The 14,679-nt window shown below is 47.2% G+C and overlaps 1 protein-coding gene across 1 annotated transcript in view; it reads left to right on the top strand.

The window, feature by feature from the left end:
- Positions 1 to 14,679, top strand: part of MYO18B (myosin XVIIIB) — a 529,330-nt gene that overhangs the window by 342,348 nt on the left and 172,303 nt on the right. Inside the window, exons 32-33 of the mRNA XM_066603908.1 lie at positions 3,565 to 3,765; positions 12,509 to 12,619. Of these exons, the coding sequence (XP_066460005.1) occupies positions 3,565 to 3,765; positions 12,509 to 12,619 (312 nt within the window). The remainder of the gene's footprint in view (positions 1 to 3,564; positions 3,766 to 12,508; positions 12,620 to 14,679) is intronic.

Genomic DNA, 14,679 nt, shown 5'->3' on the forward strand with positions numbered 1-14,679 from the left:
TACCAAAGCCCCCGATTTATCTAGGTCCATTTGCAGCTGTGATAAACTGGGGTCTTCAAGGGTTCCAAACAGCGTTCCCCATGTGATCTATTGTGTTGCATTATACTCTATAAAAGATTAGACTATAGCAAGTTCAAGTCCCCTGTGGGGACAAAAAAGGCACAAATTAGTAAAAAAAAAAAAAAAAAGCTGTCATATTATTTAAAAAAAATATTATAAGAGTTTTAAAATAATCTTTTTCCATATTAATAATAAAAAAATCAAAGTAAAAAAATATATTTGGTATTAATGCATCCAGAAAAGTCAGACCTATCAAAGCAACACATTATTTGACCCGCGTGGTGCACATCATTAGAAAAAAATACACAATACCAGAATTGCTTTTTTTTAGTCACCCTGTCTTTAAGAAAAAATGTAATAAGAAGTGATCAAAAAATCATATGAATTCTAAAATGGTACCAATAGAAACTACAAGACATCCCGAAAAAATGAGCTCTCACACAGCTGAATCAACCAAAAAATTAAAACGGATGGCTGTCAGAAGGTGGCGGCAGAAAATAATTTAATTTTTTTTCGAATATATTTTATTTTTTAAAAGTAGTCCAACAACAACAAACAAAAAAAGTACATAATTTGGTATTGTCATAATCATAATCACTAAGAAATACAACTCGTACTGCTAAAAACAACCACTACTCAGACTGCTGGAAAAATAATACTTATGACTTTTTCAAACAGGGACGGGATGGGAGACAACAATTTTTCAAAAAAGGCTGCATGATAATACAGTGACTCATCAAAGAACACCAAAGAGAGAATCCAAGGGTCCTGCACCATTCCCTCACACCCTGTATTAGGCATAACACAATTATCATCAGTTGTGCCTGGAATTGTCCTTAGAAGGAACCGTATAATAAGCAGGGACTGCGTATATCAATGCAGCGAGCTTAATCTCCCTAATGTCCAGTTCATTCTGAGACATTAATGGCATTTCCAGTCATATTTTAAGTTATTACTGAAATGCCCCGCTTCATCCTTCAAATGACTAACTTCCACTCATCACGAGCTCTTTATTTAGGGCCTCAGCCACATCTTCCATATAGTTGCCTTAGCATTTAATTAGATTTGCAGTGTTTGATCTTTCCTTTGTAGGAAGGTTCACAATATGGGTCACAGCTTTGGATAAAAGATGGAATCTTTATGTATCACCCAGTAACAAGGAAACGGTCCTCACTAATTATATAGCTTTGTTGGGAGGCATAGGAAGGTTAGCGGATTCCACCCATACAGATAGACTATTACTATAATGATGGATTGGATAACTGTGGCTTTTCCATAAAAATGTAGAGCGCTGCAAAATATAACTCCCTCCACCAGACAGGACTTAGCACCGAGCCCGCCACACACAATGGTGATTATTAGCAAAGTTTCCTGCAACTCAGGTATATAAATAGAAGGACAAATTAGGAACAAATGGCTGTGTAACTCCGAATATGACACCAGCTGGAATATGATGCTACTAATAACATTATATTAATATTTCATGTGAAAATGGAAGCTTCAATGGAAATGCTTGAGTAAACAAAACTATGTCCTGAATAGAGCTAAACAAGCTCCACTCTGGCCTTCACACTGCAAGAGAAAACTGCTAAAACAAGTGTCATCGCTCTAAGGGCGCTCACGCAGATGAATCTGCACATGTCTATGCGCAATTATCAGAGAATAGATCCTACTGATACTAATGGGTTCGTTCATTTTTCATATTTTGTGCATGCATAAAACTAGAACATGCTTAATTGTGTGAGCACCAAAGGGTCCCATAGACGTCTATAGGTGTGCGCAAATGTGCACACAATATGCAACAGGATGCGTGAAATACAGCGCAACACCGCAGGGAAAAGAACACATCTGGACCTCGTTAGGCTAAATAGTAGAGATGAGCGAGCGTACTCGCTAAGGGCAAATACTCAAGCGCGTATTGCCTTTTGCGAGTACCTGCCCGCTCGTCTCAAAAGATTCAGGTGCCGGCGGGGAGGAACGAGGGGGGGGGGATATCTCTTTCTCTCTCCCCCCCCCCCCTACCAGCTCACTCCCGCAACTCACCACTCACCCCCGTCGGCAATCTTTTGAGACAAGCGGGCAGGTACTCGCAGAAGGCAACACTTGCTCAAGTATTTGCCCTTAGCGAGTACGCTCGCTCATCTCTACTAAATAGCCTTTAAAATCAGGGTGGGTAAGTGTGTGTGTGTGTGTGGGGGGGGGGGGGGGGGGGGGAGGCCGTGCACACATATGAAGAGGCCTTGCATGTGCAAAAATGAACTACTATGCAAGGACGCGCGTGCAATCAACCTTGTAAAGATATATTCATCATATTTGTCGTAATTTTTGACATTGGCAATCTGATCCAGACTTGTTTCTCCAAGCCCTATCTGCATGAATAGGATGGTTACAGAAATCTGCTGCAAGTTATATACGTAAGGTCACCTTCACATGTGTGCGCAATATGCAGAAAATAGAACTCATTGATTTTAAGGGGTTTATTCTCATTTCTTTTTTTCGCGCATGCAAAAAAAATGCTGCATGCTCTATTTTTTGTGCACATTTGCGCAGCAAAGGTCCCCAAAGAAGTCTATGGGAAGTACGTGTGCAGGTGCGCAATACGCTGCGCAATTCCATGAAAATAAAAACACATCTATTCCTCATTAGGCTAAATAGCCTTTTAAATTATGGCGGGAAGGGGGTGTCCCGCGACCATGTGAACTGGCCCTGTGAGTGTGAAAAGTACAGCAATATGTCCCAATAGGCATGCAAAAGCACATCGTTCATGGCGCAAATGCTTTTGCTTTATATTTTATGACCCTCTTAAGGACCAGGGTGTTTTAGTCCTAAAGGACCAGATACTTTTTAGGGATTTTACCCATGTGGTGGTTTTACTGCCCTTTGGTTTTTTTTCTTCAGCTACCAAAATTATTTTTGCTGCGTTTTTTCCCTGTGACATACAAGGCGATTCTTTTAGATGTTTTTTCACTGACTTTTTTAGTCCGATTTGTAGTTTTGTTTGGGGGTAAAAAGCTAAAGAAATTGCTTTAAAAAATCTATAGTTTATTCTTAAAATTAGTATATTTACGCTGAAATAAAGTATTTTATAAAAGCAGTTTTGGCCATATGCTCATGTGAACAGGCTAAGTCACTTTAAACTTGCAATGATTAGTTTGATCACTGGTTTTGCCATGTATTGTAAGAACATATATGCTAAAAACAAGCACAAAGCGGTTATAAAGTATGTGTGTGTGTATATATATATATATATATATATATATATATATATATATATATATATATATATATATATATATATACACACACACAGTAGTAACTGTTTGCTGCGCACCCCTAAGTACTGTTCCAGTGTTACCTGTACTACTTGTTCCCTGAGTGACATTTTGGGGTGTGAATACATGCCCAAAAACCAAAGTAGCTCAATTAATAAATAGTACTAAACATTGTTCGCATGAACAGAATTATTTATACTTGCTCAGTGAGTACAATCCTTTTCTCCCACAGCAAAAGGAGCAAGATACATCCAGTTTAACCAAGCAGTTGGAAGCGCTGAAGATGCAGATAACAGACTTATCCTCCTCCAGTGGGTTGGATAATAATTCGGTCGTTTCCCTGAAAAAAAAAGTATGGGCGTTGGAATCCAGTGTGGCTGAGCAGAACCAGCAGCTGGTAGAGCAAGCCAACTCTATACAGCGCCTTGAGCAGGTAATGTTCCTACACCCGGGGAATGCGGAAAATGTTATTAGCATTATTATTTATTTGCATCTTTTTGCTTTTATGTAATGTATAACATTTACTAAGTTATTAAAATATACAATCCTGGTCATACAAATAAACGTTCATACATATTTAGGCTAGCTACACACGACCGGGTCGGATTCCACATGTAGGAGCCTGCAACAGAATCCGACCCTGTACCCGGCTGGCATCCGCGTGGGTCTTTCCTTTCTTCTTCTCTTCTGTACTGCTGATGGTCCGCACATGTGCTGTACAGATTTTTTTTTAAACCCCTGCTTTTCCAGCGACATCGCCTAGCGCTGACACAAAATCCAAGACCTTTCCGCAATGTCAAATGTGTAAGGGCTGCGGGTTGGACAGCTTACATTGACTTTAATGGAAGCCGTCTGTGCGGAGCCCACACGAAAATAGAACATGCTGCGATTTTTTTTCCTCCACAAGCAGAAAATCGCAATTGATTTCCGTTCAAATGCAGGAAAAAGCACCATTCCAAAGCATGTTATTGATGGTATTCGCCGCGGAATCCGGAGGCGGACACCCGCTCTGGATTCTGCAATGCAAATCCAGCCATGTGCATCCCTCCTTACACATGAGATCTCATGCATAGCCCTGGCATGGCAGCAGATTTTATAGGTGGAAGGGCTTTGACAGACGGACATGTTTGCGGAACGTTTTATGGGTGTGAAAAACATGCCCGCAAAACATGACGAAGTGAAGCCATTGATTTCAATGGTTCAGTGGTTTAGTGCTCACAAGTATGTTTGTTGTTCAGTATTTCTTGCCCTATCTTTCTCGATGTATGTTTTATAAGTGTGAGTAAAGATAGGTCCTGTTCTGCCTTTCGGCTTTTTTTCCCGCAGACTTTTAATTGCAAAAAAAAAGTGGCAAGTGTATTTGTGCATGAGCACATCTGTCGAAGGCTGAAGTCTGTTATATGGCATACAAGAGTTTTCTTGGACACAGTAAAGTAATTGGGTAGTGTGTTTCAGCCAAACAGAAGTGATTTTCCAACACATATTGCGAATTAGGAAAATGGAGTATGAATTTCAGTAAATATGAAATATACTCGCAGCTAGAGATGAGCGAACACCAAAATGTTCGGGTGTTCGTTATTCGGAACGAACTTCCCGTGATGCTCGAGGGTTCGTTTCGAACAACGAACCCCATTGAAGTCAATGGGCGACCAGAACATTTTTGTATTTCGCCGATGCTCGCTAAGGTTTTCATGTGTGAAAATCTGGGCAATTCAACAAAGTGATGGGAACGACACAGTGACGGATAGGGCAGGCGAGGGGCTACATGTTGGGCTGCATCTCAAGTTCACAGGTCCCACTATTAAGCCACAATACCGGCAAGAGTGGGCCCCCCCCCCCTCCCAACAACTTTTACTTCTGAAAAGCCCTCATTAGCATGGCATACCTTTGCTAAGCACCACACTAGCTACAACAAAGCACAATCACTGCCTGCATGACACACCACTGACACTTCTCCTGGGTTACATGCTGCCCAACCGCCCCCCCTCCCCCCCCCCACAGCACACACCAAAGTGTCCCTGGGCAGCCTTCAGCTGCCCTCATGCCACACCACGCTCATGTCTATTTAGAATTGCGTCTGCCATGACGAGGGACCGCAGGCACACTCTGCAGAGGTTGGCACGGCTAGGCAGCGACCCTCTTTAAAAGTGGCAGAGCGATAGCCCACAATGCTGTACAGAAGCAATGAGAAATAGAATCCTGTGCCACCGCCATCAGGAGCTGCACACGTGGGCATAGCAATGGGGAACCTATGTGCCACACACTATTCATTTTGTCAAGGTGTCTGCATGCCCCAGTCAGACCGGGCTTTTTAATTCATAGACACAGGCAGGTACAACTCCCTATTGTGAAGTCCCTGTCGACCCACAGCATGGGTGGCTCCCTGGAACCCACCGGCGGTACACAGAAATATCCCATTGCATTGCCCAACACAGCTGAGGTAGTAATGTCGTGCTTAATGCAGGTGGGCTTCGGCCCACACTGCATGCCCCAGTCTGACTGGGGTTCTTTATAAGTGTACAGATGTAGTAAAAAGTCCGTGTGCACCTACAGCATGGGTGGGTGCCAGGAAGCCACCGGCGGTACATAGAAATATCCCATTGCATTGCCCAACACAGCTGAGGTAGTAATGTTGTGCTTAACCCTTTCCAATCCAATTTGTATATGGTTTTCCTAGGGGGCTTACTCTTTTTCTGCTGTTATACAACGGCGCTATATGCTGGCTAAAGCCAGTACTGCATGAGCTGACACGTAGGATAGGCTCCGACAGCAGAGAGGCTGGCAATATACAGTAAGAGAACCCCGACGGACGTCTACCAACAACGGAGCTGTACAGCCTTAAACCCTAATGTCTTCACAGGTCACACAGTGGACTGGAAAGGGTTAATGCAGGTGGGTTTCGACCCACACTGCATGCCCCAGTCAGACTGGGGTTCTTTACAAGTGGACACATGTAGGTTAAACTCCCTGTGGACCCACTGCCTGGGTGGGTGCCAGGAAGCCACCGGCGGTACATAGAAATATCCCATTGCATTGCCCAACACAGCTGAGGTAGTAATGTCGTGCGTAATACAGGTGGGCTTCGGCCCACACTGCATGCCCCAGTCAGACGGGTTCTTTAGAAGTGTACAGATGTATTAAAAACTCAGTGTGCACCTACAGCATGGGTGGCTCCCTGGAACCCACCGGCGGTACACAAAAATATCCCATTGCATTGCCCAACACAGCTGAGGTAGTAATGTCGTGCTTAATGCAGGTGGGCTTCGGCCCACACTGCATGCCCCAGTCAGACTGGGGTTCTTTACAAGTGGACACATGTAGGTTAAACTCCCTGTGGACCCACTGCCTGGGTGGGTGCCAGGAAGCCACCGGCGGTACATAGAAATATCCCATTGCATTGCCCAACACAGCTGAGGTAGTAATGTCGTGCGTAATAGAGGTGGGCTTCGGCCCACACTGCATGCCCCAGTCAGACGGGTTCTTTAGAAGTGTACAGATGTATTAAAAACTCAGTGTGCACCTACAGCATGGGTGGCTCCCTGGAACCCACCGGCGGTGCATAAAAATATCCCATTGCATTGCCCAACACAGCTGAGGTAACGTCAGCTGTAATGCAGGTGGCCTAAAAATTAATTTGATTACACTGTAGGCGAGGGCCCACAAAAATTGCTGTATCGACAGTACTAATGTACATCCCAAAAATTGGCCATGGCCAGCCAAGAGGGCAGGTGAAACCCATTAATCGCTTTGGTTAATGTGGCTTAAGTGGTAACTAGGCCTGGAGGCAGCCCAGTGTAACGAAAAATTGGTTCAAGTTAAAGTTCCAATGCTTTTAAGCGCATTGAAACTTATAAAAATTGTTCTGAAAAATTATTTGAGTGAGCCTTGTGGCCCTAAGAAAAATTGCCCGTTCAGCGTGATTACGTGAGGTTTCAGGAGGAGGAGCAGGAGGAGTAGGAGGAATATTAGACACAGATTGATGAAGCAGAAATGTCCCCGTTTTGGATGGTGAGAGAGAACGTAGCTTCCATCCGCGGGTGCAGCCTACGTATTGCTTACGTATCGCTGCTGTCCGCTGGTGGAGAACAGAAGTCTGGGGAAATCCAGCCTTTGTTCATCTTGATGAGTGTTAGCCTGTCGGCACTGTCGGTTGACAAGCGGCTACGCTTATCTGTGATGATTCCCCCAGCCGCACTAAACACCCTCTCCGACAAGACGCTAGCCGCAGGACAAGCAAGCACCTCCAGGGCATACAGCGCTAGTTCAGGCCACATGTCCAGCTTCGACACCCAGTAGTTGTAGGGGGCAGAAGCGTCACCAAGGATGGTCGTGCGATCCGCTACGTACTCCCTCACCATCCTTTTACAGTGCTCCCGCCGACTCAGCCGTGACTGGGGAGCGGTGACACAGTCTTGGTGGGGAGCCATAAAGCTGGCCAGGCCCTTAAAGACTGTTGCACTGCCTGGGATGTACATGCTGCTCGATCTACGCACATCCCCTGCTACCTTGCCCTCGGTACTGCGCCTTCTGCCACTAGCGCTGTCGGCTGGGAATTTTACCATCAGCTTGTCCGCAAGGGTCCTGTGGTATAGCAACACTCTCGAACCCCTTTCCTCTTCGGGAATCAGAGTGGGCAGGTTCTCCTTATACCGTGGATCGAGCAGTGTGTACACCCAGTAATCCGTAGTGGCCAGAATGCGTGCAACGCGAGGGTCACGAGAAAGGCATCCTAACATGAAGTCAGCCATGTGTGCCAGGGTACCTGTACGCAACACATGGCTGTCTTCACTAGGAAGATCACTTTCAGGATCCTCCTCCTCCTCCTCCTCCTCCTCCTCCTCAGGCCATACACGCTGAAAGGATGACAGGCAATCAGCCGGTGTACCGTCAGCAGCGGCCCAAGCTGTCTCTTCCCCCTCCTCCTCATCCTCCTCATGCTCCTCCTCCTCCTCCTGTACGCGCTGAGAAATAGACAGGAGGGTGCCCTGACTATCCAGCGGCATACTGTCTTCCCCCGCCCCCGTTTCCGAGCGCAAAGCAGCTGCCTTTATGGTTTGCAGGGAATTTCTCAAGATGCATAGCAGAGGAATGGTGACGCTAATGATTGTAGCATCGCCGCTCACCACCTGGGTAGACTCCTCAAAATTACCAAGGACATGGCAGATGTCTGCCAACCAGGCCCACTCTTCTGAAAGGAATTGAGGAGGCTGACTCCCACTGCGCCGCCCATGTTGGAGTTGGTATTCGACTATAGCTCTACGTTGTTCATAGAGCCTGGCCAACATGTGGAGCGTGGAGTTCCACCGTGTGGGCACGTCGCACAGCAGTCGGTGCACTGGCAGCTTAAAGTGATGTTGCAGGGTGCGCAGGGTGGCAGCGTCCGTGTGGGACTTGCGGAAATGTGCGCAGAGCCGGCGCGCCTTTACGAGCAGGTCTGACAAGCGTGGGTAGCTTTTCAGAAAGCGCTGAACCACCAAATTAAAGACGTGGGCCAGGCATGGCACGTGCGTGAGGCTGCCAAGCTGCAGAGCCGCCACCAGGTTACGGCCGTTGTCACACACGACCATGCCCGGTTGGAGGCTCAGCGGCGCAAGCCAGCGGTCGGTCTGCTCTGTCAGACCCTGCAGCAGTTCGTGGGCCGTGTGCCTCTTATCTCCTAAGCTGAGTAGTTTCAGCACGGCCTGCTGACGCTTGCCCACCGCTGTGCTGCCACACCGCGCGACACCGACTGCTGGCGACATGCTGCTGCTAACACATCTTGATTGCGAGACAGAGGAGGAGGAGGAGGAGGAGGGTGCTTTAGTGGAGGAAGCATACACCTCCGCAGATACCAGCACCGAGCTGGGGCCCGCAATTCTGGGGGTGGGTAGGACGTGAGCGGTCCCAGGCTCTGACTCTGTCCCAGCCTCCACTAAATTCACCCAATGTGCCGTCAGGGAGATGTAGTGGCCCTGCCCGCCTGTGCTTGTCCACGTGTCCGTAGTTAAGTGGACCGTGGCAGTAACCGCGTTGGTGAGGGCGCGCACAATGTTGCGGGAGACGTGGTCGTGCAGGGCTGGGACGGCACATCGGGAAAAGTAGTGGCGACTGGGAACTGAGTAGCGCGGGGCCGCCGCCTCCATGATACTTTTGAAGGACTCAGTTTCCACAACCCTATACGGCAGCATCTCAAGGCTGATGAATTTTGCTATGCGGACGGTTAACGTTTGAGCGTGCGGGTGCGTGGCGGCGTACTTGCGCTTGCGCTCGAACACTTGCGCAAGCGACGGCTGAACGGTGCGCTGAACTACACTGCTGGATGGGGCCGAGGACAGCGGAGATGAGGGTGTGGGTGCAGGCCATGAGGCGGTAGTGCCTGTGTCCTGAGAGGGGGGTTGCATCTCAGTGGCAGGTTGGGGCACAGGGGGAGAGGCAGGGGTGCAAACCGGAGGCGGTGAACGGCCTTCGTCCCACCTTGTGGGGTGCTTGGCCATCATATGTCTGCGCATGGTGGTGGTGGTGAGGCTGTTGGTGTTGGCTCCCCGGCTGAGCTTTGCGCAACAAAGGTTGCACACCACTGTTCGTCGGTCGTCAGGCGTCTCTGTGAAAAACTGCCAGACCTTAGAGCACCTCGGCCTCTGCAGGGTGGCATGGCGCGAGGGGGCGCTTTGGGAAACACTTGGTGGATTATTCGGTCTGGCCCTGCCTCTACCCCTGGCCCTGGCCACCGCACTGCCTCTTGCAACCTGCCCTGCTGATGCCCTTGACTCCCCCTCTGAAGACCTGTCCTCCTGAGTAAGCGTTGCACACCAGGTGGGGTCAGTCACCTCATCGTCCTGCTGCTCTTCCTCCGAATCCTCTGTGCGCTGCTCCCTTGGACTTACTGCCCTTACTACTACCTCACTGCAAGACAACTGTGTCTGATCGTCATCGTCCTCCTCACCCACAGAAAGTTGTTGAGACAGTTGGCGGAAGTCCCCAGCCTCTTCCCTCGGACCCCGGGAACTTTCGAATGGTTGGGCATCAGTGACGATAAACTCCTCTGGTGGGAGAGGAACCGCTGCTGCCCAATCTAAGCAGGGGCCCGAGAACAGTTACTGGGAGTGTTCCCGCTCCTAAGCAGGTGTCATTGTAGTGGAGTGAGGAGGCTGGGAGGAAGGAGGAGCAGCAGACAGAGGATTCGGATTTGCAGCAGTGGACGGCGCAGAACTGCGTGTTGACGATAGGTTGCTCGAAGCACTTTCTGCCATCCAGGACAGGACCTGCTCACACTGCTCATTTTCTAATAACCGTCTCCCGCGTGGACCCATTAATTGGGCGATGAATGTGGGGACGCCAGAAACGTGCCTCTCTCCTAATCACGCAGCAGTCGGCTGCGACACACCGGGATCAGGAGCTCGGCCTGTGCCCACACCCTGACTTGGCCCTCCGCGTCCTCGGCCGCGTCCACGTCCTCTAGGCCTACCCCTACCCCTCAGCATGCTGTATTACCAGTGATTTGATTTCACAGGCAGGAAATAAATTGGCGCAAGACTGCAGGCCAAATATAATTTTTTCCCTTTTTGGAAAACGAAAGGCCCCACTGCCTCTAGTGAATGAATAATCTAAGTTTAATAACTGTGCTGTGTCCCTGCTAATGTGTCACAGAACGTGAGGGTAGCAGAGTTATTATAACTCTGGCAGAGCAGGTATTTTTTTTCCCAATTAAGGAAAGCAAATGGCGAAGCCAGCAGTAAAGCGTAGCTGGGTGCGTATGATTTAGCAATGTTTTTCACGCAGCTCACACGTGTCCACCGCCCGTAAGGACGGACAGAGGCTGGACAAATAGATTTGTTTCCACTTGTTTTTCCACCAAAAGGCAGCACTGCGTATATTCAATGAACATGAGAAGTTTAATAACTGTGCTGTGTCCCTGCTAATGTGTCACAGAACGTGAGGGTAGCAGAGTTATTATAACTCTGGCAGAGCAGGTATTTTTTTTCCCAATTAAGGAAAGCAAATGGCGAAGCCAGCAGTAAAGCGTAGCTGGGTGCGTATGATTTAGCAATGTTTTTCACGCAGCTCACACGTGTCCACCGCCCGTAAGGACGGACAGAGGCTGGACAAATAGATTTGTTTCCACTTGTTTTTCCACCAAAAGGCAGCACTGCGTATATTCAATGAACATGAGAAGTTTAATAACTGTGCTGTGTCCCTGCTAATGTGTCACAGAACGTGAGGGTAGCAGAGTTATTATAACTCTGGCAGAGCAGGTATTTTTTTTCCCAATTATGGAAAGCAAATGGCGAAGCCAGCAGTAAAGCGTAGCTGGGTGCGTATGATTTAGCAATGTTTTTCACGCAGCTCACACATGTCCACCGCCCGTAAGGACGGACAGAGGCTGGACAAATAGATTTGTTTTCACTTGTTTTTCCACCAAAAGGCAGCACTGCGTATATTCTATGAATAATAACTGTGTTGTGGCCCTGCCTATACAATTCTTTCCCTGCAGTATCAATGGAGGGTGGAATGCTCTGCAGAGGCGATTTTGAGAAGCCCAAAAAAAATGCAGCACAGCTAACAGCAGCCTGGACAGTACTGCACACGGATAAATATGGCCCTAGAAAGGACCGTTGAGGTTCTTGAAGGCTACACTCACTCCTAACACTCTCCCTGCCTATGCAGCACTTCTGTCCCTAATGCCAGGTGCAACGCTCTGCAGAGCCGATTTTGAGAAAAAAAAAATGCCACTGCTAACAGCAGCCAACACACAGCTATCAGTGGCCCTAATAAGGACCTTTGGGGGGTCTTGAAGCCTACACTAACTACCAATTCTTTCCCTACAGCAGCTCCGGTATAAACAGCACTGTCCCTCATCTAACTCACCAGGCATCTGAGGCGAGCCGCGGGAGGGGCCGACTTTTATATTAGGCGAACACCTGATCTCGCCAGCCACTCACAGCAGGGGGGTGGTATAGGGCTTAAACGTTGCAGGGGGAAGTTGTAATGCCTTCCCTGTCTTTCAATTGGCCAGAAAAGCGCGCTAACGTCTCAGGGAAGGAAGTGAAAGTAACCAGAACACCGCATGGTGTTCGTTACGAATAACGAACATCCCGAACACCCTAATATTCGCACGAATATCAAGCTCGGACGAACGCGTTCGCTCATCTCTACTCGCAGCACATGTATGTAACAAGATTGACTTTTTTTTGCAACAGATGCGAGTTCGTTTTGAAATGGAAATTGAGAGGATGAAACAAATGCATTCGAAGGAGCTGGAAGATAATGAAGAGGAGTTAGAGGATATTCGACAGTCATGTCAAAGGCGGGTATGTCATTGAAGTAATTATAGTAAAAAAAATGGCATTACTACAACCGTGAGGAAAAATATGCTAATATCTAATATTTTTGTGAATAAAACATAACAACTAGAGATGAGCGAGTATACTCGTTAAGGCACATTATTCGAGGAAGTAGTGCCTTAGCCGAGTATCTCCCCGCTCGTCTCTATAGATTCAGGGGCCGGCGGGGAGCGGTGAGGATTGGAGGGGAGATCTCTCTCCCCCCGCTCCCCCTGCTCCCCGCCACAACTCACCTGTCACCCGCGCCGGCCCCCGAATCTTTAGAGACGAGCGGGGAGATACTCGGCTAAGGCACTACTCGCTCGAGTAATGTGCCTTAGCGAGTATACTCGCTCATCTCTAATAACAACACTTTTTATTACTATATTTTATCACATATGTGAAAGTTTACTTATACTGCATGCAAGTTGTAATAGATCTGATTTGCCATCTTAAGAATCCTGTCGCTAAACAATATATTACTCTTGTTTCCAAACAAGATGTATGTGAATGTACCGCAGTGTTCTGTGCCAGAAAATGATATATTTCTAAGGTTTTTTTTCATTTTCTTGTAATTGCATTTGGTGCTAAATTAGATATAATTATATGCATAATTATTTTGTACAGGTGATGCAGAAGTAGTTATATCATTTTTAATGCAATGCAAGTAAATATAAAACCAGTTCCATGTCATAAATTGTAACACACAGAAATAAAAATTAAACATTCAGAAAGTGAATGTCGGATTTTGACATAATGATCAACCATTTCACGCAGAAGATCGATGCAAGTTTGGAGACAATAAGTCACATGTTCACTTGTATCCCTATACAGTTGGCTTCACTCGATAATATATTATAGGGATGGTAAAAGACAAATGTCACATGAGTATGGACCTCATAGATCTTAGTTACTAACCATCCCTAATTTAGGGCTTATTCAGACGAGCACTCGTAATTGCAGCTCCTTGAATTAGCCCGTTCACATGATCCGAGGTGCATTGTGCATGCTTTCCAGCTCCCATGAGAGTCTATGGGAAGCACGCACCAAAGATAGGTCAGGTCTAGAGATGAGCGAACGTACTCGGTAAGGCCGATTTCGCAATTGAGCACCGCGATTTTCGAGTACTTCACTACTCGAGTGAAAAGTACTCGGGGGCGCTGTGTGGCGTGGTGTGGTGGAGCGGGGGGTAGCAGCGCGGAACAGGGGAGAGCCCTCTTTCTCTCCCTCTCCCCCCCACTCCCCTCTGCAACCCCCCGCTCACCCACAGCGCCCCCGAGTACTTTTCACCCGAGTAGTGAAGTACTCGAAAATCGCGGTGCTCGATTGCGAAATCGGCCTTACCGAGTATGTTCGCTCATCTCTAGTCAGGTCCTATCTTTGCGGACACCACAGAGCTTAGATGCGACCTTGCAGTCGCATGTCCTATCTTTTTTAGGTGCTCGAATTTAGCACATCTAACATTCTTTCATGTGAACGCTTCTATAGGATACCATTGTTTCCTATGGAAGCGCTTTCTGTGCATGCCTATACTGCGCGCAGACAGCGCTTGTCTGAATGAGCCCTTAATAAAAGTTTTGATGCAACTGAAAGCATACTAGATGCTAAGATTAGTGGGAGACCAAAACATGCAACCACCGAAGAACACAAGCAACATGTAGTGAATGAATTGGCAAATTTACCAGATAAACCCAAGTCTCAACGACAAATATCAAAGAAACTGAACATTTCAAGGCGGTCATTACAGAGGATTATGAAATATTTACACCTGTGACCCTATCATCCCTAACTCATAAAAAATTAAATGAGATTGACCCGGACAGATGTGTTGGATTTGCTGAAACCTGACTTGAAAAACTGATTCAGAGTTGCAACAATTCGTCTTGTGAATTGACAATGTTAGGGGTATTTCAGGGACCCCAAATAATATGTTACTGGGCTCCACATTAATAGTGAATGTATCAGGCCTGGAGAATTCAAATACACAGACATGCATGTTGCTGTATTCCAAAAGAATTCTGCCGTTTATTCTACAAACATAGAGTTTT

This window comes from Eleutherodactylus coqui, chromosome 5 (genome assembly GCF_035609145.1).
Source record: "Eleutherodactylus coqui strain aEleCoq1 chromosome 5, aEleCoq1.hap1, whole genome shotgun sequence".
Classification (NCBI taxonomy): Eukaryota; Metazoa; Chordata; class Amphibia; order Anura; family Eleutherodactylidae; genus Eleutherodactylus; species Eleutherodactylus coqui.